General features: G+C 34.2%; 2 protein-coding genes and 2 long non-coding RNA genes across 8 annotated transcripts; 3 read left to right on the forward strand and 1 right to left on the reverse strand.

Annotated features, from left to right (window-relative positions):
- Positions 1-432: 432 nt before the first annotated feature.
- Positions 433-6,148, forward strand: LOC122274996. Its single transcript, XR_006228472.1, has 2 exons — positions 433-531; positions 5,758-6,148. It is a non-coding gene; the product is annotated as an uncharacterized LOC122274996 (long non-coding RNA).
- A 3,604-nt stretch (positions 6,149-9,752) lies between these two features.
- Positions 9,753-11,174, forward strand: LOC122276541 (transcription initiation factor TFIID subunit 8). Its single transcript, XM_043086356.1, has one exon. It carries the CDS (start codon positions 9,906-9,908, stop codon positions 10,770-10,772), a length of 867 nt encoding a protein of 288 aa, XP_042942290.1. The 5' UTR covers positions 9,753-9,905; the 3' UTR covers positions 10,773-11,174.
- A 658-nt stretch (positions 11,175-11,832) lies between these two features.
- Positions 11,833-15,093, reverse strand: LOC122276542 (vesicle-associated membrane protein 721-like). Of its 2 annotated transcripts, none has more exons than XM_043086357.1 (5): positions 14,741-15,093; positions 13,749-13,890; positions 13,538-13,658; positions 12,591-12,653; positions 11,833-12,083 (listed from the first exon to the last, which is right to left on the reverse strand). In XM_043086357.1, exons 1-5 carry the CDS (start codon positions 14,928-14,930, stop codon positions 11,940-11,942), a joined length of 660 nt encoding a protein of 219 aa, XP_042942291.1. In that variant the 5' UTR covers positions 14,931-15,093; the 3' UTR covers positions 11,833-11,939. The 2 variants fall into 2 exon arrangements, with proteins under 2 accessions (XP_042942291.1, XP_042942292.1); XM_043086358.1 differs by having other exon boundaries at positions 13,749-13,982; positions 14,741-14,880.
- Positions 15,094-19,896: 4,803 nt separating this feature from the next.
- On the forward strand, positions 19,897-23,835 carry LOC122275202. Of its 4 annotated transcripts, none has more exons than XR_006228502.1 (4): positions 20,049-21,268; positions 22,207-22,259; positions 22,386-23,570; positions 23,667-23,835. It is a non-coding gene; the product is annotated as an uncharacterized LOC122275202 (long non-coding RNA). The 4 variants fall into 4 exon arrangements; XR_006228503.1 differs by having other exon boundaries at positions 22,407-23,570; XR_006228501.1 differs by having other exon boundaries at positions 20,048-21,268; positions 22,207-23,570; positions 23,667-23,834.
- Positions 23,836-27,850: the final 4,015 nt, after the last annotated feature.

Consider the following 27,850-nt stretch of genomic DNA (forward strand, 5'->3'; position numbering starts at 1 on the left):
AGATGCCTTCACGTGGCTGTGGTGTGGAGGAGATGACATATGGTTGTGCTAGACATGGCTAAGACTTGCTACTCTATTTTTGGGTTGGTAAAACATAGGTCTTTCTTGGTGGTGTTAAGTTGTTTCATGCGGTAAAGAGCTTGGACGAAAAGGGCTAGCTTTGGATGATGTTGGTGGTTCATTCTGTGCGTTAGGTGGTGGTGGAACTTCTTGACCGTTTCTCATGGAGACTGTTCGTAGGAACGAGTCTCAAGCTCCCCTTAATTTTAGAAACTCTTGAAGTGGTCTACTCCAAGTCTTCATTACGTTTGTAGAACGTTGGAACTACCCCATAATAAACTGAAGTCGTGGGACACGTAGCCACCAAAGCTTGATAGAAGCTTTGGCTATAAATACTTCAGTTTGGTTCCCAAACTCATTCAACTCAATCACCTTCAGTTTTACACCTTCTAAATAGAATGAGTAGAGTTTGAAAGTGCTAAAACAAGAAATAAACAATGAGAAAGTGTGAGTAAGCATCAATAGTTGGAGGTACGATTTCTTATGCATTTCAGTTTTCAGCTCTTATTAAGTGTTAATTCCGCATTTTTGAATTGTTATTATGCTTACATTTGGTATTAGAGCATGGTTTTATCTCTGTCTTGGTGTTTGTTCAGATGATCTGTTTGTATCTGTTTTGGCCTCTCTTTTTTTGAAAATTAAGTTTTGATTTTTGGTCAATTTTGATTCAAAACAACATTAAAATCATATGGAAACTATTTTTCTAAGCCTTTTGTGATTAGAAGCATAATTTTTTTTTTTGACATCAAAAACATGGTTTTTGAGTTGTGGCCTGCAATCGGATTTGTCCCGTTTGGAGGTTGAAGACAAGCTAAATGACACGTCGTTTCTAGTTTTGGAAAAAATGACATGTTGTTTATTTGGGCGGCCTTTCATTCCGTATAGAGCTAAAACACACGACGTTTTCAGTTTTGGAAAAAACGATATTTCGATTAGTTGGGTCAGCATTCATTCCGTAAAGATAAAAACGACACGTCGTTTTCAGTTTTGGAAAAAATGACATGTTGTTTATATGAGTCTTTAAACAAAACAAAACAAAAACAAAAAAAGAAAAATGACATTTTTCATTTTTTGAAAAACAACATATTGTTTATTTAGGTCTTTAAAAAAAAAAAAAAAGAAAGAAAGAAAGAAAGATGTAAAATGATATTTAGTTTTCAGGAAAGTGGGTTTTGGGCCCACGCCCTTTTTGCTTATAACTGTTGTACTTATAATATGTCTAACATGTTTATTTGGTTCGGTTTGGCCCATGCTATAAGTTTTGCTCAATTTTTTGCATGTAGTTTTTATTTGATTTAATTATGTGCGATTTGGATAATTGTTGTACAAATTTATTAATTATGCTCATATTTAGTTTGCATAAATCGATTATTTCTGCTCTAAATTAATACATGCAATTTTTGAAAGAGTATATATATAGTCAAAAGCATGAAATTAAATGTTATGTGTAATATTATAGTTTTAATTATGCAATATTTATACTTAAATTGTGAGAATATTTTGTGCATAATAATAACATATTAGTATTAGTTAAAATTATTTAATTCGTAATTATTCTTATATTAAACTAGTCTTTATCGAATTTAATGTCCAGTGATCCATAAAATTTTAATTAATTAGAGAATAGCCACAACATCTTTTATTAAATAAAATTATATATTATGATTGATTAGGATCACATCAAGAATATTAGACATTAATTTTAATTAATTATACTTAATATAATAAATTTTAATTAATTTATTATTCTTATATTAAACTAGTCTTTATCGAATTTAATGTCCAGTGATCCATAAAATTTTAATTAATTAGAGAATAGCCACAACATCTTTTATTAAATAAAATTATATATTATGATTGATTAGGATCACATCAAGAATATTAGACATTAATTTTAATTAATTATACTTAATATAATAAATTTTATCCCATATGAATTTTTATTATATTTATGTTATTAATTAGGATAAAATATCAAGTTATTCATAACTTACCCACAGGAATTATGAATTAATTAAATAATTTGATAGTTTTATCATAAAGTTTAATCTAAGATAAAATATATATCAAATTATAATCATAATATACCCTTTAGAATTATGTAGTAAGTAAATAATTTGATAAAATTCTTTCATAAAGAATAATTGAATCTACTTGAATTAAAAATTTAGCCTACATGCATTTTTATGTCATTAGATTCAATTTTTAAACATAATTTATATTGGTAAACCATGATATTTTATTTAGATCTCAGTTTTAATATAAGCATGTAATCTATAATTTGATGCAGTTGTACAACCTATAAATTTCTCTGATATTCGTTATGATATCCTTGAATTTAAGGGAGATAACTATAAGGTCTAGAATGAGAGAGTTCTTCTTCATTTAGGATAGCCAGACATAGATTATGCTATTAGGAAAGACTAACCACCAGCACTCACTGATAACAGCATTACCGCGGACATCACGCTTTATGAACGATGAGAGCGATCTAATCGCATCATCATGATATTCATTAAGACTAGAATTTATGCTCGTATTCGTGGTTCTATTGATCAGCATGAAAAGGTCCGAAACTTGCAGAAAGCCATTGATTATGAAATTGTCACTTTAGACAAGGTACTAGCAAGCACCCTAATCATGAAGTTTTCATCTCTAAGGCTCACCAATATGGAAGGTGTGCGTGATCACATCATGTAAATGAGGGACAATCTGGCTCAATTGAAGAAACTCAATGTTGAAATGTCGAAGTCCTTCCTGGTGCACTACATCCTAAACACCCTTCTGCACCAATATGCACCCTTCAAAATCTTATATAACACACATAAGGATAACTCTCAATTAATGAACTCATGACCATATGCATTCAAGAAGAAAGGAGACTGTTGATGGAATAGGGAGAAAGTGCAATGCTGGCAACGCGTGGAAATGCAAATCTTAAGCTAGTCAGAAAAGAAAAATATAAAATACCTCCCCAGGCTAGTATCAAGAAAGATTCCAAATATTTCTTTTGTAAAAAGAATGAACACATGAAGAATGAATGTGCCAAATTTTAGAAATGCCTTGCGAACAAAGGTAATATCAATATTAACACACGGTGGATTGATTCTGAATCAACAATCCACATTTCGAATTCTTTGTAAGGTTTGCAAAACCTAAGAAAGCCAATGGAAAGTGAGCAAAACATCTTATCAGGAAACAAGATGGGCTCGCATGTGGAAGCTATAAGAATTTGTTATTTAATTTTAAATAGTGGTTTTGTTTTAAAGTTATAAAAGATATTTTATGTTCTAAGTTTTTCTAGAAACGTGATTTTAGTTTCAAGGTTTGTACCTTTTTAATATTCCTTTAACTTTTCAAATTCATTTTTCAGTTTATTTTATAAATCTGATTGTGTTGGGAATGAAACTTTGTCTGATGGTCTTTACTACATTAATTTATAAAACAATGCCACTCATAATTTAATGCATGTTCACACTAGCGCTAAAAGATGTGTTATTAATGAGGATTCATCTAAATTATGGCACCAGAAATTAGGTCATATCTCTATAGAAAGAATTAAAAGATTAGTAAACGAATGGGTACTAAATATTCTGAATTTTATTATTTTGAGACTTGTGGACTACATAAAGGGAAAGCAGACAAACAAATCAAAGAAATGTGCCAACAGGAGTTCGGACATATTAGAAATTATACATACTGATATATGTAGTCCAAACATGAACTCACATGGTTAGAAATACTTCATCTCTTTTATAAATAATTACTCATAATATATATATCTCTACATGCTTTATAACAAGAACGGAGCATTAAATGCCTTTAAGATCTTTAAGGCTAAAGTAGAGAAACAATGCGATGAGCAAATTAAGATCGTGAGATCAGAAAAAGGTGGAGAATATTATAGTAGATACACAGAGGATAGACAAGCACATGGGCCATTCGTAAAGTTTCTTTAAGAGTACGAGATTATTGCTCGATATACCATACCTGGTTCACAAGATCAAAATGGTGTAGCAGAAAGAAAAAATTGAGCATTATTAGACATGGTGTGTAGTACGTTTAGCTGTCCAATCTTTCTAAATTTTTGTGGGCTAAAACACTTAAGATGACAGTGTATATATTAAACTAAGTTCCAACCAAAGCTGTTGCTAAAACACTATTTAAATTATGGAAATGTTGGAAACCGAGTTTGTGACATATGCGCCTTTAGGATGCCCGTCTAAAGTGATAATTTATAATCCACAAGAGAAGAAACTGGACCCAATAACTATTAATGGGTATTTCATTAGATATGCTGAAAGGTTTAAAGGTTACAGATTCTATTATTCATCTCACAGCACTAGGATTGTGAAATCACAATCAAGAAATGTAAAGTTTCTTAAAAATGACTTGATTAGTGGGAGCGATCAAATTAGGCACATAGTTTCTGAGAATGATCATTCAGAATCTTAACCTTTCACCTCAAGTGATAGATTGGTTACTATTTACAACACTTCAAAAGTTCAAACTGGTGTTGAACAACCAATCATTGAAGTCCCACAAGCTGCTAACAACATTCCAGTAGATTAGGTAGTTCAAGAGTTGCTAAGAACTTTTAAATAATGAGTTGAACCACATACTTCTCAGGAAGATGATGGTACAACATTAAGAGGATCTATTAGACCAAAGAGATCAGCAATTCTTGATGATTATGTTGTGTATCTACCAGAATCTAACTACAACATTGGAGCCGAAAATGATCCCGAATCATTTTCACAAGCCATGGGTTGCAAAAAATTAGAATTATAGTATAACGCCATAAAGGAATAGATGAATTCTATAAAGAGTAACGGAGTTTGGGATCTTGTTGAGCTGCCTAATGGTGTAAAAATCATTGAATGTACAAAAAAAAAAACTCAATGGGCAACATTGAGAGATACAAGGCAAGACTCATTACTAAGGGATTCACTCAAAAAGAAGGAATCAATTAAACAAAGACTTTCTCTCTTGTATCTAAGAAAGATTTCTTGAGCGTTATTTTGGCATTAATAGTCCATTTTGACTTGGAGTCATAACAAATGAATGCGAAAACGACATTTTTCAATAGAAATCTAGAGGATGAGATTTACACGAAACAACCTGAAAGATTCCTCTCTAGTGATGGTGAGCAATTGGTTTGCAAGCTCAAGAAATCTATATACGGTTTAAAACAAGCATCACGCCAATGATATTTTAAATTTCATAATGCAATTTCTTCATTCGGTTTTGTAAAAAACGTTATCTATCAATGTATATATCAGAAAGTCCGTAGGAGTAAAATTTGTTTTCTTGGTTTATATATAGATGACATTTTGCTAGCAACCAATGATAAGGGTTTGCTACATGAGGTGAAATAATTCCTCTCCAAAAATTTTGATAAGAAGGATATAAGTGAGGCATCTTATGTCATTAGCATTAAGATTCGTAGAGACAGATTTCGAGGTAGCTTGTGTCTGTCTCAAGAAACCTATATTAATAAAGTTTTAGAGAGATCTCGTATGAAGAATTGTTCACTACGTGTAGTCCCCATTGTAAAGAGTGATAGGTTCAATTTGAGGTAATGCCCAAAGAATGACCTTGAAAGGAAACAAATGAAGAACATTCAATATGCTTATGTTGTCAGAAGCCTAATATATGCTTAGGTATGCACAAGACCTGACATTGCATTTGCTATAGGAATGTTGGGACAATATCAGAGTGATCCAGGTTTAGACCACTGAAGAGCTGCAAAAAAAGTAATGAGGTACCTTCAAGGAACCAAAGACCTCATGTTTATGTATAGACGAACGGACAATCTGTAAGTAATTGGCTACTCAGATTCTGACTTTGCTATCTGTATTGATTCATGCAAATCAATTTTAGGATATATTTTTTTTTATGGTTGGTGGAGTTGTATCATGGAGGAGTGCCAAGAAGACTTTGACTCTCACTTTCACTATGGAAGCCGAGTTCATCTCTTGTGTTGAGACTATTTCACATGGTGTATGGTTTAAGAGTTTCATTTCCGAGTTTAGAATTACGGATTCTATTTCTAAGCCTTTGAGACTGTATTGCAACAATTTTAGCTGCTGTTTTTATGGCTAAGAACAACAAAAGTGAGAGTCAAAGTAAACACATCGACATTTAGTATTTAGCCATAAGGGAATGTGTTAAAAAAAATGGTCATTGAGCACATCAATACTAAGCTAATGGTCGCTGATCCTTTGACTAAAGGTATGCCACCTTTGAAATTCAAGGATCATGTAGCAAATACGGGACTTAGTTCCATTATGTAATTTTTCATTGTATTGACAATGTTATTTTAATGAAATTCTTAATTATTCTAATGTTTTTCTCATATTGATGTGCACCTTAATTTAATTTTGAGAAAATTATCTGTATTGAATCAAGAATAAATATAGGGTTTATTCATTAAGAAATTGTTGCCACATAAATTATAATATTTAAGAAATAAATACATAGTAATACATGAAATGTAATACAATACTTGTCATTAGAGGACTTATCATCATGATTCATATACTTATTACTTAATACAGATTCTCGATAGGTTTAAGATGAGACATTGGATTAGAAGTGTGGAACAAGTGGAGACTATTGACTGTTTCTCTCGGAGACCGTTCGTAGGAACGAGTCTCAAGCTCCCCTTGATTTTAGGAGCTCTTAAAGTGGTCCACTCCAAGTTTTCATCACGTTCGTAGAATGTTGGAACTGCCCCATGATAAACTGAAGTCGTGGGACACGTAGCCACCAAATCTTGATGGAAGTTTTGGCTAGAAATATTACAATTTGGTCCCCAAACTCATTCAACTCAATCCTCTTTAGTCTTACACCATCTAAATGGAGTGAGTAGAGTTTGGAAGTGCCAAAATGAGAAAGAAATAGTGAGAAAGTGTGAGTAAGCATCAATGGCCAAAGGTACGATTTCTTATGCATTTCAGTTTTCGATTCTTATTAAGTGTTAATTCTGTATTTTTTGAATCATTATTATGTTTATAGAACTCCCTTTACAATGCTACCTGGTGAAGCGGTTGGCCATAGTTAACATGCCGCAAGGGTGCGAAGCCGTGTAATGTGGTCCTCTGTCGGCGTGGGGTTGCTATATGGTTTGTGTGATTGTCAATTAAGGTGTTGCCTTGGTTTCACAATGGATTGTTGTCGTGAGGGTAATCGGCATTATCTACGACTAAGAAAGGAAGAAGGGTGGTGCATGCCTACGGCATTGGGTGATGGCTTGAGGCTGTAGTGATGTTGAGGTTGCCATGTACAGTGTCTCACGGTCTCTACATGACGTTGTTGCAGCTTGCTTCTCAGTTTAGATTGTGACTAGCATGGGGAGGTGCTGCATGATGGTTTAACAGAGGCTAAGGATTTGCTGTACATGGAGAACGTGGGGAATTGAGATGTGGTAACCATAATATTTCTAGGTTGTAGATGATACGTAACACATCGAGGGTATTTATATACACGATTTTATGGGAATTTACAAGTAGGGTTTTGGCTTTACAATGGTTTTGGGTCTAGCATTTGGCCCAATTCAAACTATCCAAATAATTTCTTACGTATTTCCATGTTTTATATGTCGTCTAGAATAGTCTAACTCATTCAATAAATATTAATTAAGCTTCAACCTAATTATCAAGTCCCAATAAAAATTTCTATAATCCACGAAAATAACTGTTTGGCTCGTAGCCTATTCAAAATTATCCAATAAGGTGAAATTAGGATTTCCAATATGGCCCATCAATTGTAATATAGGCCCAATAAAATTATCCATATTTCGACCTTAGAATTATCGAGCCAGATCATTACAAAAATCTCCAATAAAATCAAGATTTTTGGATAGAAAGCTTCTAGAGACAGCCTACCTACCCAATCTTAGGAAAAAGAAAGTCGATGTTGAAGATGAGTCTTGGATCTGCAAAAATAGTCTGGAAGACCTTCAATATGCTTTAATTTAGCCCTTCCATTTGATATTTGTGGAACAAATATATTCCTGCTATGTTGAACATTGAGAAGGAAATGAACATAGTGAATATTGCATTGTTTGTACTAGAAAAGGGCAATATAAATGACTTGAACACTTTTTTCTTTATAGCTTGGAGGATTTTGGTTTAGGAGGAATAATATGGTAGTTGAAAAATTTGTATTGAACCTACAAATGTGATTGACTATGCACTGCGTCTGCAGAAAATTCACTAGGATCTGGAATCTTACCAAGTACAAAATCAAATACCATAGCTACGTCAAACTGAATGTGGATGGAGGAATATTCTTTGATTAGCATAAGTTAGGTGTGGTTGCTATTATGAGATGTGACAAAAGCAATATAATGATGGCTACTAGCAAGGTAGAGAATGAAGTAACTGACCCATAAACAATTAAGCTTCTAGCTATGTTTTGAGGCTTACAGTTATGCGCACACTTGAGTTTTTCTAAGTTAATTTTAGAAAGTGATTGTATGCTGATGATCAAGGAATTACAAGAATGAGCAAAATTGTTTTAATCTCTAGGTAACCTGCTAAAAGAAACGAAGCATTTGCTGCAACCATTTGTTGAGTGTAAAATCCAACATGTACATAGGAAGAGAAATGAGATAGCACATAGGCTTACACGTTATACTTGAATGATGAGAATGTTGAAATGTGGTGATGATATCCTAATATTTGTTTCTTAAGCTATTTGGCTTGACAAAAATAGGATGTAATGGTTTTTTTTAAACCATTAATGATATGGTCTTATTATACTATATATATATATATATATATATAAAGAAAAATAACAAATTATATATTGATTAAGTGAAATTGTACAGTAGAAGACTTTATATGTAAAAATTTATATTTTGTTAATGGGAATATTTTAGAAATGAGAAATAAAGTAGCTCATTGCTATTGGCAAACTCTGATAGACTTCAGGTATTTTCTCTCGACTTCCAGAATCCTCTCTCTCACTTCGAAAAAAAAAACCTCCAGATTTGATTTCGCCAGAGGAGGAGTTTTACTCCTTCTCACTCTGATTCCCTCATTTTTCATTTCTCTCTCACATTTCCTTATTTCTTAATTTATTTTTCTTTATTTAAAGTCGAAAAAGTCAAATTTATAGTTTTCTGCCAATTCTTGAGAGACCATGCACACAAGAAGACTTTCAGACCAAAAATCGTTTGAAGGATAGTGGCGATTTTGCAGAAATCACCTCGTGAGGTCCTCACGTGTCACCCCTTCCGATGGCTCTTCTACCCATATGTGCTGGATCACCGGAATCGCCACTACCAGATATTTTATATCTAACTTTTGTGGCTGAAAAGAGACAAGCTTGTTGCCTTCACACCATGTCAAAGTCTATTAAAGTTTGTCCTAACTGTAATCCATTATTATTCGTTATTATTTTCCTTGTTGTATAGTAAAAATAAAAAATAAGTTCATCTCTTGAACTACTGTATTCGTAAAGTTTGAGTTATCTATTTCTATAAAGAGAGAGATTGAGTCTGGTGGAAGTATAATAGTGAAATTCCAAATAGTTGATATATGGATATCCCCGTATATATATAGTCATGAATATAATTTTTTTTATGATAAATAAATGAATGATGATATTTTAAAATAAAAAATAAAAAAAAAAGAAGGTATTTTCCCTCGACTTTTTTGAATCAATACAGTACCCATTCTCCTATTTTGAGTTTTTGCCTCTTCAAAAAATAAATAAATAAATTTAAAATAAAACCCTAAATCCCCATCAATAAAACCGGACCCCAAAATCTCCATTGACAAAACCAGACTCCTAGGGCTTTTTGAGGATCATGTTCGTCTCCTTCAACGATCACCATGAAATCAAAGCTCCGCAAGGAAGCTAAAACCCAATCATCGACGGCAACGACGACGACTACTTCAACCCCATCGGAGCTCTCGTTCGCCATAGCCAGAATCGCAGTCTCCCAGATCTGTCAGTCAGTGGGATTCAAAGCCACCCAACTCTCCGCCCTCGAGACGCTGACCCTCGTGGCCACCAAGTACCTCCAGGCCATAGCCGGGTCCGCCACCTCCTTCACCAACTCCTCCAACCGCACCCAATCCAACCTCCTCGACCTCACCAACGCCCTCCACGAAGTCGTTTCACTCCACAGCGGCGGCTTATCCGGAGGCTCGATACTCCACAGACCCACTTCCACTCTCCTGTCCACCTCAGGGGTCCTAAAGGACCTCGCCAATTTTGTCTACTTCCACGACGAAATCCCATTCGCCAAGCCGATTCCCCGGCCGGACCGTACTAGTTCCTCCGGGAACTCGAGTCCCGGGACTAAAAAGTTAGATTGTACCCGCGGCTCGCATGTGCCAAAATGGCTGCCCGGATTTCCGAATGGGAACAATGGGGTTGATGAGATTTACCTCGGGAAGGGAAAGAGAAAGAACGGGGAGAGCTTGTGGGAGGAATCGGTTCTAGTGGGGAGTGATTTGGGGAGGAAGAATTGGAATGAAAATGGTCGAAAAAGGGTAGCAGGGGAGGGGAAAGTGGAAACGGGGAGAGGGAAGGTGAGGTTTAAGATGGGTTCAATGAGTGGGGTTTGTAGACTAGAAAACAATAAGAACAATTTGAATGACAGAAGTAATGGGATTGATAAGGAAGAGAAGATCCTCGTGTACAAGAGAAGAAGAAGAAGAAGGGATGATGGTGGGCGCTTAATCAATTTGTGATAATTTAAAGTCATAAAGGGAGTACAGAGATCAAGTTGTACACTCCATCTGTAATGTGATTTTCAGTTCAAACATTTTCAAGAAGATTCATAAGGGTGGGTTTGAATGAATTATGATTGGATAATGCACTCAAAATTAACAAGGCTAGCAGCAGGATCGAACTGGAGCATTCGCGGACGTGCCCAAGGGCCAAAACAATATCATTGACCACCATGAGGGCGAACATCCCTACAATACGTTTGTGCTCTTCAAAATTTTGTTTGGCATGAGCGGGAATGAGAACGATGTTTGGTCTAGCGACTCCCTTTTGTGTTGGTTTTCATGAGAATTCTTTTTGTGCCTATGAAATTTCATTTTCTTTTGTATTATAAATAAATGCCTTGCACACAAATGGAACATGTACTGGAGTGTATTATAGTAATTGACGAAGCTTGAGAAAAGAGGAGATACTCGAATGAAGCATACCCAAACAAGCGAATGCATCTTCTTCCACAGCTTTTAGAATTCGGGAATATTGGAACAAATAACTTCCAAGTAGTGAGTTAAAATTAAAATTAAAAGTAAAATAAAATATTATATTTTTAATATTATTATTATTTTGAAATTTTAAAAAATTAACTTATTTTTTATATTTTATATGAAAATTTAAAAAAATTATAATTATGAAATAAGATAAAACACTTCTATTATCCAAACTAAACCTAAAAAGCCACCCATATCCGGCCATAAAACTTCTCTACCTAAAATATCACGTTGCTTTTAAGAATTCAAGAAAAATAAAAATAAAAAGAAATAAGGGTCTACGGCAATCTAAACATGGCTATAAAATTCGCTTTGTTCAAGCTCATAGCCAGGCTGTAGCACTACAAGATTTCTTTAATCGTCAGCGAAAGTCATGTTAAATCTTTAGTTGTCCCATACTTTGAATAAGGCTAACCACCAAAGGTCATAGTTTAGTTTCAAGCCAATCAAAACGACTGCATTTAAGGAACAGCAATGTCGGGACATCTTGAAGACTTCGTGCCAAGTATCTGTATTCTGTAAGTTGCTAAATTCAAACTACATGAAAAATCATGATATATAATTATATATAGAATATTTGTGTTGTATAAGATCGCAAGTTTAGATAAACAGGATAAAAAGCCTCTTGCAGAAAGCTGCTCATTATCAGCAGTTGAACCCATGGCAAATAGAGAGGACTATGATGAGGATCAATGCTATTAGAATCCCCAAAACAATCAGCTTGATCTTCATGTTCTGCAGCCACATTTTCCTCCGGATTTGCGTACCTGTGGTGCGGAAGTCCTGTGCCTGTAAGAAAATATGAATTGTGTGAACTCCAATTATTTCTAAAGAAGTACAATATAGGAAAATATTTCACCAGTTGTTAGATGAGAAATCGTGTGCTTTGTTTTTTTTTTTCTTTTGTCATTATAATGCTAAAATGAAGGGATTCATAATATGAAGTCCAGTTCCTGTAGTGCGTACTCTTAAGAACAAATGCGCAATTTAATTTAAGCAACTAATCTATAATTTTTTTAAATAAAACATGGAAAAATGTGAGCTTTCTGGATTCTCACTGGATTGTCTAGCACTGCCTTTTAATTACCTATTCTGCATTCTAGATTGAGCAAATTAAGCAATATCCATAAACCACAGTTTAAATTGAACTCAAATAATGATGCATAGAAACAAATTTATGAATATTTTCAGAGCAAATTCTTTACCAAACACATCCGAGGCTTATGAACCTCTCCACTTTACACATAAGGAAATGAAATGCATGCCTAAGAGAGAAAGCACTACTGAGTCACTGACCTGTTGATGAAGGTTCTCAGTCTTATCCACCAGAAGCTCTATCTTTTCCCCCCTATCTAAAACCTACATCAAAACTCAAAATGGAAGTAAGGATTAACCCATTAAATGTCCTTGAACATTAACTTGGAATGCATTTTGAAAACCACAAGTTCAGAAAAATAATTGAAGGGCAAGCGTAATACTTCTTTTATGAAAACTCAAGCATTTTATTAAAATGCACAAAAGGACACAACCCAAGTACATAGGGAGTATACAAAGGACATACCAAACTAAGAAAAGAAGACAGGTGTTTAGGTGGCCATGTTGGGGACGCTAATGGTCCTCATTTGAAACTCAAAACCAAAAGGAAAGAAAAGCAAGTGTCATTTTAGACAAAACAGAGAGAGGGAGAGACAAAGAATTGAAGATGAGGATGAATGATGTAATAATAATCATGGTAATAATATCATGACAAGTATGATGATACGAACAGCAAAAACAACCATATGCTTAGCATTATGGTAGATATTTTTTTGATCGGTAGGGTTATGGTAGATATTACAATATATTAGTTCTATTATATTCTTAATTTTGGTGTATCAAGGCCTGTTTAATGCCATTGTAAGCACATGCTTATTTTAACTGAATGTTGTATTGTACTTGGGCTTTTTTCAAAAAAAGAAAAATTTATAAGCATGGACATGTGATGTTCTATGACCAATAGAAGTCATCCATGAACCTAGTAATATGCAAATCTTTCAAATGTGGATTTGATGCGAAATCTCTTTATGTCGCTTTTGAAATATTTAATTGAACCCATGACCTCAGCTTCCATCTAATTCTTACAATAGGGAGGAGGTGCCATTTAGAGCTCATTGGAAATTGTTGGTCAGGTAAATTGATGCAGCTAAATAATGCATCTCTAGAATCTCTACCTTTTATTGTTAAAAAAAAAAAAAAATCTCTACCTTTTCAATGTTCTCCATCATTACACCTTTAACTTCTGAAACCTGAGCCTTCACCTTTGCAAGCTTGCTTACCTCTTCAGGATGATCAATACAGTACTGCATATGTTCCTTCAATTTTGGCCTGCATTAAATAGTACGTTATATCAGGTACTAAAAAAAGAAAATAAGACTTCCAGCATGTATTCCAATGATCATAGTCACAATAGAATACCCAAATTCCTTGCTAAGGCTGTTGGCAGGAACTGTAGCAGCCTTTCCACCTCCATATCTTGACAAAAAGTCCTCCTTGATGCGCTCCAGAAAAGTCATGGGTACCTGTCGCCCAACTGATTCATCTGCAACTACACAATATGCTGCAACATCGAAGATGTCATTCAATCTACCCAAAGTATAAGAAGATGGTAATTGTTTCAATCTGCTGATTCATCTGCAACTCCACAATATGCTGTAACATCGAAGATGTCAGGTCATGATCCGAACGCATAAGTCCATCACAAAGGCACCCAGAATTTTAATTATCTACATATTCCTTGTTTTGGAAGATAGAAGAAGATGACCCTTAGCTGAATTAGTAGCTTCCCCAGGTACATAAGGAGAAAAAATGCATATGAATCAAAGTAAGAAATATCTTTATATATATCAACCTATCTCTGAATACCTATGCACAAGAGCACACAAAAGAATGTTCTCGATTTTATCCAGCCAATCAAACCCATCCTGAACGAAACCATTGTCAAATTCGTTTGCTGATAAATCAGTAGAAAAGAAACAGAAATAATTTGATGAAGGTGAAACCACAATACTTCGATTTCATTTTCATTCATAAGGTTTACCTTTTTCTTTACATAAATATACTATAGATCTCACTTCATTTTGTTATCTTTTCATAATTTTCTCGACAGAAAAACAGGGAAAAATAAAACTCAAACATCAATATTATAAAAATAAAGAAAGAAAACAGATCTAGTAAAAGCAACGAGAGAAAGCCGCTCAAAGTACAATCGCATATAGGCAGACGAATTTATCGTATCAATGTCGCACAAATTTATTGAGCTCTGAAACTTCAGAGAGATTCATTTCCTCTCCAATAACAGATTGAGAAAGTCGCTTCATTTTTATTTTCTTTTTCCTTAGCAGAAATCTGTCGTGAAAAGGAGGGAGGGGGGAGGAGGGAGGGGGGGAACAGGGCGGGGAAAGACTTACTGTAGCCATTGTCGACCAGGTAATTAAAGGTGTGGGCATCGCAGTTGTAGGTGAACTTGTTGTTGGCAGCCGGGAGCTTCTGGAGGCATTGGTGCGCTATGGAATTGAAATTGCCACTGAATTCGGTGTACTCAGCGAGAAGCACAGTTCCGCGAGAAACGAAAGCGTAAATTAGAGGCTTGTGGCTCATTTCTACCTTCTCGAGCAGATTAGGGTTCAGAGAGACATTTGAGGACTCCCCTCTCTCTCTCTGGCCACAAGCGTCTTGTTGCTTTTTCTGAAGCGCGCAGAGAGAGAGAGAGAAGAAAAAAAGTGGAGGGTTTTGATGAGGTTGAAGAAAGCAAAAGTGGGCATAGTGAGTGGAGAAGAACCCTGGTGTTTAATTATTGGTTTAAACTTTAAACAAGAGTTTGAGATATGATTACTGATATAATTTAATTTAAATACAGAACATATATCTCTTGTCGGGACATATTAGACCCAAATTAAATCTCATTATATATTAAACAACTTACTGGTAACAATTGAATTAGTGTGGGGGAAAAAATTCTGGTCATCGTCTCACAGATAACACATTATATATAGATTAACATAATGCATGTTAGAGATTACAGTTAAAAATATACTTGATATCTTTAGAGATTACATTTTATGACTTAAGTAATAATTTTACTATTAATAAATTATTTATTATTTAGTAACTATACGTTTAAATTACTTTCAAATACGTTATATTTAGTTAGAAACAAATTTAAAAAATGTTTTATGAGATAAAAATTATAACTATTTAAATTTTTAAAGACTATGACCATATTCTTGAAATTTTAAAAGTTATAATTATCTTAAAGTTGCATGAGTATTTTTTTCCATTGACAATTTTTTTAAATTCAAATTATATTCCATATTATCCAGAAAAACACATTTGAAAAAAAGTATTAAAATAATATTTTTCTTCAAACGTACTTTTAGTTTATTTGAAACTAAAAGTACTTTAATAAGGAACACCCAAACAATCCAATTTTTTCATTAAAGAACTTTTAACACTATTTAAGTACTTTTTAAGACTCCTACTGCAACTCCAAACAAGCCCATAATTTTTTATTTTTTTTCTTTTGCCAAATGTGTGTCGTATGCATGATGAGTAAAATAATTTAATTAGCTTATGAAGAATAACATAATAAAATAATTAATTTAAAAAAAATTAAAAAAAAAGTATAGTGTGTGGTGATGATGAGTAGCAAAATTTGTTATGAAACTGATTACTTTCGTTTGAAATATAAATCTAAATATAACTTATTGCATATTTAGGATTGCGGTAAAAAATATAACTTATAGTTTTAGGATTTATAACTTATACCTTAAGTAATAAGTTTTACTATTAAAAAGTTATTTATTATTTAGTAACTGTATGTTTAAAGTATTTTTAAATATGTTACATTTGTTTGTAAACAAATTTAAAAAAAAAAAATGATTTCTAAGGTAGAAATGACAATTATTTGATTTAAAAAAAAATTATGACTATATCTTTTAAATTTTGAAAATTATAATTATTTAAAAGTTATATAGGTATTTTCACATTGAAATTCGAATAAACTATATATTTAAAGCACTTTTAAATATGTTACATTTGTTTGTAAACAAATTAAAAAAATTATTTCTAAGGTAGAAATGATAATTATTTGATTTAAAAAGAATTATGACCATATCTTTTAAATTTTGAAAATTATAATTATCTGAAAGTTATATAAGTATTTTTGCATTGAAATTTGAATTACGTTTCACATTATTTGAAAAAGCGTGTCGAAGGAAATGATATTTTTTCTTCAAATGTAGTTTTTTGGTTTATTTGATATTAAAAAGTATTTTAATATGTAACACCTAAATAACTTAATTTTTCTATTAAAATTTTGTTAAGACTATTTAATTTTTCTATTAAATTTTTTAAGATTATTTAAATACATTTTAAGAGTAACATAACTCCAAATATACACTTAGTGCATATTTGTGATTGCGGTAGAAAATATAACTTATAATTTTAGGACTTATAGTTTATAACTTAAGTAATAAGTTCTATTATTAAAAAGTTATTTACTGTTTGATAACTATATGTTTATATCACTTTCAAATATGTTATATTTGTTTGGAAATAAATTAAAAAGTACTTTATGAGGTAAAAATGACGATTATTTGTATTTTTAAAAATGATGACCATATCCTCGAAAGTTTGAACATTGTATGGATATTTTCGTTTATTAAGAGTCTTTTTAAAATTCAAATTACATTCCGCATTATTTAAAAAAAGCACGTTTGAGAAAAAACATCAAAATGATACTTTTCTTCAAATGTACTTTTTAGCTTATTTGAAATTAAAAGTACTTTACTATGTAACACTCAAACGACCTAATTTTTTTTGTTAAAGAGTTTTTAAAAATATTTAAATAATTTTTAACACTCATACCACAACTCCAAATAGGCCTTACACTTTTCTCGAATCATTACGAACAAAACAATTGCCCTAACATCTATAAAAGAATGGTTGATTTGGAGCGGACATCGAGAATAAAGATGAATGTTATTTGAAATTTTATATAAGATAGGAGGTGAATTGATCCCTTATTGCCTAAAAGAAGAACTGCTTGCTCTTTCCAACAATTAAAATGAGCGAAAAGTACAATTTTAGTTAGTCCTTCTAAATTAAGCGCATATGTGACTTTCTTTCGGTCCCATCATTCTCAAAGAAACTGTAGCTTTCAAAGATAATTTCAAGACTTTGAAGAGAGGATAGACTTCCTTCTTCTTTTGCGCCAATTTCTCAATTTTCAACAGTCTTCATATTTATTAGTCCAAAAGAAAAAAGGGTTCCACGGGTGCTGGCCTTAGAGCTTTACCTTTAATATTTACTACGAAAAAGGATGGGCAGGTTGCATTATTGGCATTCACAAATAAATGTTTCCCTCAGGACTAATATTTCTGCCTTTGTCACTGAGTTATGCTGCCCATCATTTCCATGTCTGTACCCTTGCCCAACAAGTATCCCTATTAACAAAGAAAAGTGCATGAAATTAAAGAACTTTAGCTCACCTTTTGTGCATACATGAATTGCACATAGGAAATATACAATGATAACAGACAAAAACCAGATACCAAGTTAAACATGCTAAAAAACAGTAGCATCAGATAGATTAGGATAAAGAGAAGGGAGTGGTCATTACAATTCATTTGGAGTACCGTTGAAGGGAATTGTATCATTACACCAAAATGGAAAGAATATATGTTTACATAAAGAGGAAAATTAAGAACAATATCTTATATTACAAGAATGTTAAAGTGCCAACAGCTATGTATGAGGGAATCGACTAGACATAATCCGTTAATTGTAAGTTTGGAACTCCACAAAAGGACCAAATTAAAGAAGAATGCTTGATTGGTAAGCAAGTTCTCGATCAAGTGGATTGCTCTCTAGCAAATAATGAAAACCGGCCCATGTCGTGAAATTGAAAGTTAATTGCAATATACCACTGATCATGAAGATCGTGAACATGATGATATAATTGGGTCCGCATGACACCATGATCTACCATGCATGTTCTTGAATTAACTCCTATAACGCATAAAACAATGAATTGATCGAAGGACCTAACTAGGAATCGAAGGGTTTCAAGTAGTACTTATTCTAATTATATATATAGCTATTAAAAATTATGGCAGGAATATCAGTTTATCATGAAAATTAAGGATTATCTGATGTTATGGCATGTAAATATGCTTAAATTATTAAGGAAAGTAATTCAAAGATGGACAGCTCACAAAATCAAGAGATTCTCTATAATTAGTGTTGGCTAAAATCTTGTATATGTTAATATTCTTTGTAACATTTAGTATCTTAGTTTTATTGACTGTATATTGCCTAAGATAGAACAGCTGCATTGTATATATTATTACTGAACAAATCAATAAAGTGTGTGGAGAATTTCCATTGGAAATTGCAGTGTCCTATTCTCTATATGGTATCAAGAGTCCAATCCTCAAACGAGTTTTTAATCTCTACCATGGCTTCCGCAACGGACACCAATACCCCACCCATTTCATCCTCTAAACCTCCTCTAGTCGTCTTCAACATAACTACACAAATCAATCAGAAACTCACACCCTCCACCTTTCCCCAATGGCGTGCTCAATTTGAGGCACTCCTAATTGGCTATGACTTGATGGACTATGTCAATGGCACCTCTCTGTGTCTTGTCTCCAATGGAACTCCTCCATCACAGTCCAAAAGACATCACTAGATTCGGCAAGATAAGATCATTCTCAGTGCCCTTCTTGCCTCTACATCCACCACCATCACACCCCTCATAGCCAAAGCCAAGACATCACACGATGCTTGGCAAAAACTCAAACATATGTAGTTAGTAAATCGCGTACAAGAGCGATGCAGTTGAAAGAAGAATTGACCTTGATTCAGCGAGGGAATCGCACGGTTCCAGATTATCTTCATGTCGTTAAAGCACATCAACAACCATTTGGTTCTACTAGTTTTCAAAGTCATTCGCCTCCTAAAATTATTTATACTGATGTTTGGGGACCTGCCCACTACACTGGCTTAGATGGTTCTCGGTATTACCTCATACTTGTTGATCATTATACAAAATACATGTGATTTTATCCCATGGTCACTAAGTCCAATGTCTCAACCATTTTTTCACAATTCAAAAAACTTGTTCAGATGCACTTCAATTCAAAAATAAAAAGTCTATATTCTGACAATGGGGTTGAATTCATACATTTCAAAATTTTTTTATCTCTCAATGGGATTAGTCATTACACCACGGCTCCATATACCCCTCAACAAAATTGTGTCTCTGAATGATTTCATCGTCACCTTGTGGAAACCTGTCTCACATTACTTCATGATGCCTCGTTACCTCCTTCATATTGGCCACATGCTTTTCAAACCCCTACTTACCTCATAAATAGTCAACCTACACCACTTCTTCAAAATAAATCCCTTTTTGAAGCACTCTTTGATCAAAGGCCAAATTATCACAAATTAAAAAAATTTGGATGTCTTTGCTATCCTTTTCTCAAGCCATATAACACCAATAAAATGGAGCCAAAATCATCACCGTGCATATTTCTTGGTTATTCTCAAACTCAAAATGCATACAAATGTATGGATCCCTTAACCAAGAAAATTTACATTTCAAGACACGTTCTCTTTGATGAGCTGAAAAATTTCTCTTCATGGCCTGCGTCCGAAGGCCCAATCCACTGCTCTAGCCCAAATGCGTCTCCAAAGCCCTTAGACCCAATTGCATTTATTCAGTTTTTGCCTTCTGCGACTTCCCTTCCCGTCCTTCCCAAATCGGCTATGAAGCTCTCGTGTCTCAACCCTTAATCTCATCTCAGCCGTCGTGGCCACCACTTAGCTCGAAAACTGCAGTTGCTGTCGTCGTCGCACCTCCAGGTAATATTTCCTCTCTCTCTCCTCATGATTGTTCTCCTATACATGTAACCCTAGATCCCATGCCCTCCAATTTACATGAATCTGTTCTAGAGCCCCTTCAACCCATCAACTCAGACTCATTCAATGATCACACGGTCAATGAATAACATATAAAAACCCAAACAGCTTCATAATATCACCAAACACTCATTACCCTCATCCATTGAACCTACATGTGTCAGTCAAGCCGTGTCTCACCCAAAGTGGCATGAGGTTATGTCTAGTAAGCTTACTACTCTTATGAGACATGGTACATGGGATTTGGTACCACCACCAAAAGATTGTCACCCTGTGGGCTGTAAATGGGTTTTTAGGGTCAAATGGCATGCAGATGGCTCAGTTGACAGATTTAAGGCTAGACTTATGGCCAAGGGCTATAATCAACGCCCAAGAATTGACTATAAGGAGACCATTAGTCCAGTTATCAAACCTGCGACAATTAGGTCTGTTTTAGCAATTGTCGTGCTAAAGGGTTGGGAATTAAGACAAATGGATATCAACAATGCGTTTTTACACGGTCACTTGACAGAAACTGTTTATATAACATAGCCTCCAGGCTTCAAGGACCGGTCCAAACCTGAGCATGTCTGTAGATTAAGAAAGGCTACCTATGGGCTTAAACAAGCTCCACGAGCATGGTACTCAGAACTTAAAAATGCCATTACTCAGCTTGGGTTTCACAACTCTCATGCTGACTCTTCTCTATTTATTTATGCTCATGCATCCATTACATGTACTTACTTGTGTATATTGATGATTTGATTATTACGGGCAACGATACAAAGTTTGTGTCATCTGTTATTCACAAGCTTGGTGCTCAGTTCTCATTAAAAGACATGGGTCTGTTACATTACTTTCTTGGAGTGGAGGTTATCTGGTTTATTTTTATCCCAACATAAATATGTTCGTGATATTTTGGAAAGCACAAACATGTTGGGTGCAAAGGATGTCTCCACTCCACTTTCAACAAGCACCTCTCTTCAACTCTTGGATGGCACTGCAGCAGTGGATAGCACTGAATATAGGTGTGTAATTGGAAGTTTGCAATATCTATCATTGACCCATCCAGACATCTCATTTGCTTTCAGTAAGCTGTCTCAATTCATGCATAAACCTATTGTCACCCATTGGACAACAACAAAGAGATTACTCTGATATCTCAAACACACCATTTTTCATGGAATACAAATCAAAAAGTTAGTAACATCTCACTTAACTACCTATAGTGATGCTGATTGAGCAAGGCATCATGATGACAGAAAGTCCACATCAGCTTACATTACTTTTCTTGGCTCCAATCCAATTTCATGGAGCTCCAAGAAACAACGTGCAGTTGCAAGGTCATCTACAGAGGCTGAATATAGAGCATTAGCAAATGTAGCAACTAAAACCATGTGGTTACTTTTTCTGTTCAAGGAACTTCGCTTCCCCATCATAACTCCACCTTCTCTCCTTTGTGACAATCTTGGAGCCACTCACTTAAATTTTAATCCAGTGCAACATTCAAGAATGAAACATTTCCAAATTGATCTTCACTTTGTAAGGGATTTAGTTCAAAAAAATCTGCTTAAAGTTTGTCATGTTCACACTCAAGATCAGTTGGCAGATTTACAAACAAAAGCACTGTCAAAGCAAAGGATGGAGTTTTTGAGGAACAATATTGGTCTTGCCGATGGCAACCCCATCTTGCGGGGGCGTACTAAGGAAAGTAATTCAAAGATAGACAGCTCACAAAATCAAGAGATTCTCTATAGTTAGTGTAGGCTAAAATCTTGTATATGTTAATATTCTTTGTAACAGTTAGTATCTTAGCTTTAATGACTGTATATTGCCTAAGATAGAATAGCTGCATTGTATATATTATTACTGAACAAATCAATAAAGTGTGGAGAATTTCCATTGGAAACTGCAGTGTCCTATTCTCTATATAAATAATGATTTTAGTTTATCATTACCATTACAGATGTGTTTCATATCTCTTTCAACGACTTCCAGTGACCTGCAATCAGAAGATAGGTGGGGCTCGGTGTATTGGGGGACACCTCCAATGTTTAAGTCATTATACAAATTTTGAAGTGTTTCGAGTCTCAGAACTTTCAGAAGTTTACTGAAATTAGTCAATGACCTACATTCTGATTTTAGGTCACTGAAAATTGTTGGCAGAGATACGAAATACGTTCGTAACAACAAGAGAAAAATACCGGGTGACCAGGGAGTGGCTATGGCAGAAGTACGAATAATGCATGATCAACTGATATTACCGTCCAGCCGATTTGCATGAATGGAGGCTCTTTTACGTCAGATGGTGGCAGCCCGAAAAATGGTATCAGTGCAAGAAAGTGCAAAACAGACAGATCGACGGCTCAAAGAAATTGCGAATGATATATCTGGTTAAATTAATTCATGGAGGAAACTATCTCAGCCAATGCAGAACAAATGGTTTGAGAATGGCTGTCCAAATGGTTTGAAGGTCCAACAGCCATATATGGCTCTGTTACGCGTGAGGACGTTGAATTTAATATTAATTGGAGCACCCATGCTCCTTTCTTGACCATACGATATGAAGATATATACATTGCCAAAGTGATGATTTTAATGATCATATTTGGACCAACATTTGGTTTGCACGATAACAAAGGTTTTACCGATCCTATAATAGGCACCTCGAGCGGCTTATTCCAAATACGCACTCACTCACATTCCCAATGGATTTGACATGCTGATGGAGGTGGGCAGGCATGGCCTTACCTATATTTTAGTTCTAAAGGATGATCCACTACTGTTGACCAAGACTTCTTCTAACTTTGAATTCCCAGCCTGATTTTCTTTTTCTTTGTTTTTATCCGAGAGTTGAATTTAGTCAGGTATTCAAGGTACATACGTAGTGAATGGTGACGGGATTTCCTTATAGATTCGGGCATCAAGTAGGCCCGGCCTATACAAGTATTATGGGCCACATTGTTCTTTCCCCAGCGATATCTTACGAAGTGGTCGTGCCCAGAACTGATTCACTCTCTCTTTGATCTGGTCCATGGTTTTGAACTTCAATTATATAATTGAGGTATTGGTCCGAACACATGTTGTTATTATTATTATAATTGTTGATATTTTGAGGTTGAGATATTGGTCTGTCACATTGATTTTCTCTTCTGAGAATGCAATTAAGCTAGAGATTAGTATCTTCCCATATAATAGAGGTAAGTTGGAGGTGTCGTTGGAGTCCACTAGACCTATCGAGGAGGAATCGCAATCACTCGGCCTATATTATGGTGGAAGCACAATCTTTCTATCTGAAGCCGCCCACTTATAAAACTGCATCCATGTTTGGTAAGTCAGTTACATTAAGATTTTTAGGCTCGTAACACTATAAGGTTTGAAAACTTTAGAGATCATGACATTAATATTCCACACCAAATATTGTAGGTGGTCCCCATTTACGTACAGTACTGCCTAAGATTTGGATGATACAAGGATAAACAAGCTGGGAAACAAAAGCAATATTGCAGGAGTATATATGGACTTTTTGTAAGTGGAAGAATATATATATATATAATGATGTGCACGAACCACACCAATTGTCAAAAATCTAATGAATAATGGTTTGAATATTACCCCATTTTCCTATATACCTTTGCTTTCCATTAGCTCTCATCTTTAATGGGTTTTGATTCGATTATGAAACGATCGAGTACTTCATGAGCATGATGATATCCTAATTTTTGGTCTAGTACTACTCCACCACTATATATATCCTATGTGATTGTGGGAGGGTATATTAATGATGCGAGGCCTCCCGCTCCCTAGTCTATCTATCTATCTTGTTTGTCACAAGAGTGTGGGAGTGGGACCTTCCTGAAAGGGAAGAATATTTTGTAAGAAATCAAGAAAAGAAGCAACATCGATCAATTTTTTGGGGGTCCAGACGGCCATAGGCATTTAATAGGATCCATGAAATTATAAATGGCTTTTGTCTACATGACCCATCTCATGATCATCCCCATCAAACCCCACGCTAAGTGCGTGTAATATGGAATATGGATAGATCTACGAAGTGGACAACTTTTATGACACACCTTTCCATGTCTTTACTCTAGCGGGGCCAAGTCTAATCAAGGTTGTAAAGATTAAGGGCACAAGACATGGCCGGGACTGGATGCTGGCCGGGATCCCTCCCAGACCATTTGAGTCATGATCAGCTTGGGTCCCAATCCTAAGGAAAAACAGATACAAATAATCAAGTGCATGGGTGTTTTTTCCCATCGTTGTCCTAATATATATATATATATAGTTTCTCGGTGGGGAGTTGGCTACATATATCATGTGAGAAAATATGTTATTAGACTGTACTGAATAGTCTGTTCGATCTGTTGATCTGTCTCTCTTCTCTTCTTTATCATCATGTATAGCCATCTTTTCAAAGCTTTGTGGGGGCTTATTTATCAAATTAAGCATCAATATTATCCTTTAAAATGCCCAAAATATAAGCTTATTCCAGCTATCCCACATGATCATGACCCATATATGCTTATCTTGCATATATGTATGCTTAATTGCTTCTTGATTTATTTGGGTTTTTAATTTCAAATATTGCATCTGATCTTTTGGTTGACAATCAAGATCAGATGGGGCCGGGCCAGTATCGTCACATGTTGTTATCATGATCTTATGCTGAAACTTATAAATTAGATCCATCACTAACAATTGATTTTTCTTTGATCTGTCCCCAATCAATACGTCGTCCACCCAAAACTTATAATATTAGACAATACGAACGTACACCAATCAAGGCTAAATTATCCTATATATTGGAATATTGCATGCGTTAGCCATATATTGTTGACTTCATTGTTTAATTCCAACGAGGATCGGACGATCGAACTCGTGAATTGTTTATTTCTTACAAATAGAAAATTCATTATTTTTCTTTGGTATCGGTCTTAGTACGTACGTGGATGATGCCGGATCATGATGGTTATCGATAAGTATAATTAGTGACCTAAGATATTAGAGAACAAAATGATGATGATCATCAGTTGTTGCAACATTACGCATCCTACGAACAGTTGTTAATTTGTCCCTTAGGCGCCATAGATTCTCATCATGACCTGCTGGTACGTCCTATACAACTTTGATTAACCTAGCTGCTAGCTAGCTGATTTAATGTCCGGGGCTCTGTTAATTAATAGATCGACGGTCGAAACTGGCCGGAATGAAAATGATGTGGGTTGTTTGGAAATTGGAATTGTATCATTAAAATTCAATAAATAATTCTTAATTTGTAGAGTTGTTTTTGGTTTTCGTTTCTTCATGCTGGTCAAAAGGCAATGCAATTGGCAATATTATCATATGATATGAATTAGGTGCAACATGATGTGTGCCTCATAATTGGGCGGTTTTGTAGATCGCCATAATCAAAGACCTTTTATTAAAAAAAAAAAAAAAAAACAAACTAATAACTAATTACCACTATGATCATGATCTTGAGATATGTTTTGTAATTAATCTTCTTCTAAAGATATGGTTAAATTAATTAAATTCCAATTTTAAATCATCATCTCATCGGCTTACAACTTCTTGATGCAATTCCTAGGAAAAGGAAAACCCACCATTTTTTTTCTTTTAATTAATTTAATAGTATAATATATATATATATATATATATATATAGATTGAATACATGGAGAGAGAGAGAGAGACAGAGACAGAGAGAGCTTTGAAAGAAACAAAACCACAAGGCGCTATAGCTGCAGTCACCATCGAAATGATGCATGCTGGGTGGAAATTAGTTTAACTGAACTTTCTTTCGCCAACCAGTTATTAAAAAAAAAAAGAAATTGAGGAAGAGAGTTACGAAAGGAACTCGATACTGATCCATGGAATTTCTTAAGCAAAAATGGAAAGCTGCTCTTAATTTTGAAAGTCACATGCAGCCTGCAAAGGAGGACAAAATGTCGACATAGGCAGCATGTATGGCTGGCTGGGTCCCCACTCAACCAAAATCACAGGACATGTACATGAAATCTTTATGATCATCCAAATTAATTAATTAATGTTGCTTTCATTTAACCCACCATGATCAATATCTTTTTTCTTTTCTTTTTTTTTTTAATTAAAAAATAATAATCTATTCAATCTTATCTGAAAAAATTATTCTCTCCCATCAAGTACTAATGTGGACCCCAATTGCAGCGCGTATCACCATGTCAGTATCAAGCTGACAACGAGTCATGTGGCACTATATAATATATATATAATTGGAATATTATGAGTCAAAAACAAAGTAATTATCACGAGAAAACACTAAAACAGCATGAATGATAACTTCTCCTTTTGGGTAACTTGCACAAAACCTCGCCGTATCTACCTTTATTTATAAATAATGCTCATTAGTCATGAGATGGATGCAGCCTGCGGGCGTCAAATATATAATTATTTCTGTACATGCGTCACCTAATCATCATCATCATCACATATATATATATATATATATATATATATATATATATATTGGTCTACTTTAAATATTAGCGATGCCGCCTGGGAATCATATATATATATATATATGTTATGATGCAGTCCAACTATAGAAATCGTTTATTTTAAGTTGATTGAATTGTTCATATTAATATCTGGTACGGCTGAGATTTGGTCCTAAAGTCCAATATTGAGACCGCTTAATTTCTTAACGTGCCCATGAATATGGGAGCATAATTACCTGCTCGATCCGTTCTAGGTTTAATTAATTATCGATCTTTGACCCAAATTAAAATAAGATGAGTTATATTTACAAGTTAATCTAGATAACGCATGCACGTAATTAATAAAATGTTTACATATTAAACAAAAAGTTCTTATCAAAATGAGTATTATTGTCATAAATAATTTTTTTTCATTACATATAACTTGACATAAATACTATTTTTTTTTTAAGTGAATAGAATAACTCTTAAAGATAAAGCAATCATAAAATCACCTTGATTTATGCAACTGCAATTAGATTATTAACTTCATCAGAAATAAAAACGAAAATGACAGCATAACATGAATATTTTTTTTTTAATTTTAAAATACAATATATTTTTTTTTCTAATTTTAAATAATTCTTAATCCATTAAAATAATAATGCAGTCTAGAAAGTGACATGTGCAATGTACAGCTAGCTAGCTAGCAAGCATGCATATCATGCAATATTGCAATTAGGTGATTTGAAGCTATTTCATCATGCCGACTTGCGTGACGGTTTGCATATATACATAATTAGGCTTTTGTTAGATGAATTATTATGGCAAACAATTATCAAAATGCTTTTCTATGGCCATTCCGCACTAACCATCTGATATGACAAACAACTCACCAAGCATGCATGACGGAAAATATTTCCTCTAAAAAAAATCTTCATCCGTAGAATTATTCGAATTGTAATTCATGTCATGCAAGGTAAATATATATATATATATATATATACCAGATCAAGCGAGGTAAATAATATATATGACGTATAAATCCATCGTAAATCCCTGGTATATATATATATACAGAGAGAGAGAGAGAGAGAGAGAGAGAGAGAGAGAGAGAGAGAGAGAGAGAGAGAGAGAGGTGGAAAGTGTT

Source organism: Carya illinoinensis, chromosome 9, assembly GCF_018687715.1.
Source record: "Carya illinoinensis cultivar Pawnee chromosome 9, C.illinoinensisPawnee_v1, whole genome shotgun sequence".
Taxonomy (NCBI): Eukaryota; Viridiplantae; Streptophyta; class Magnoliopsida; order Fagales; family Juglandaceae; genus Carya; species Carya illinoinensis.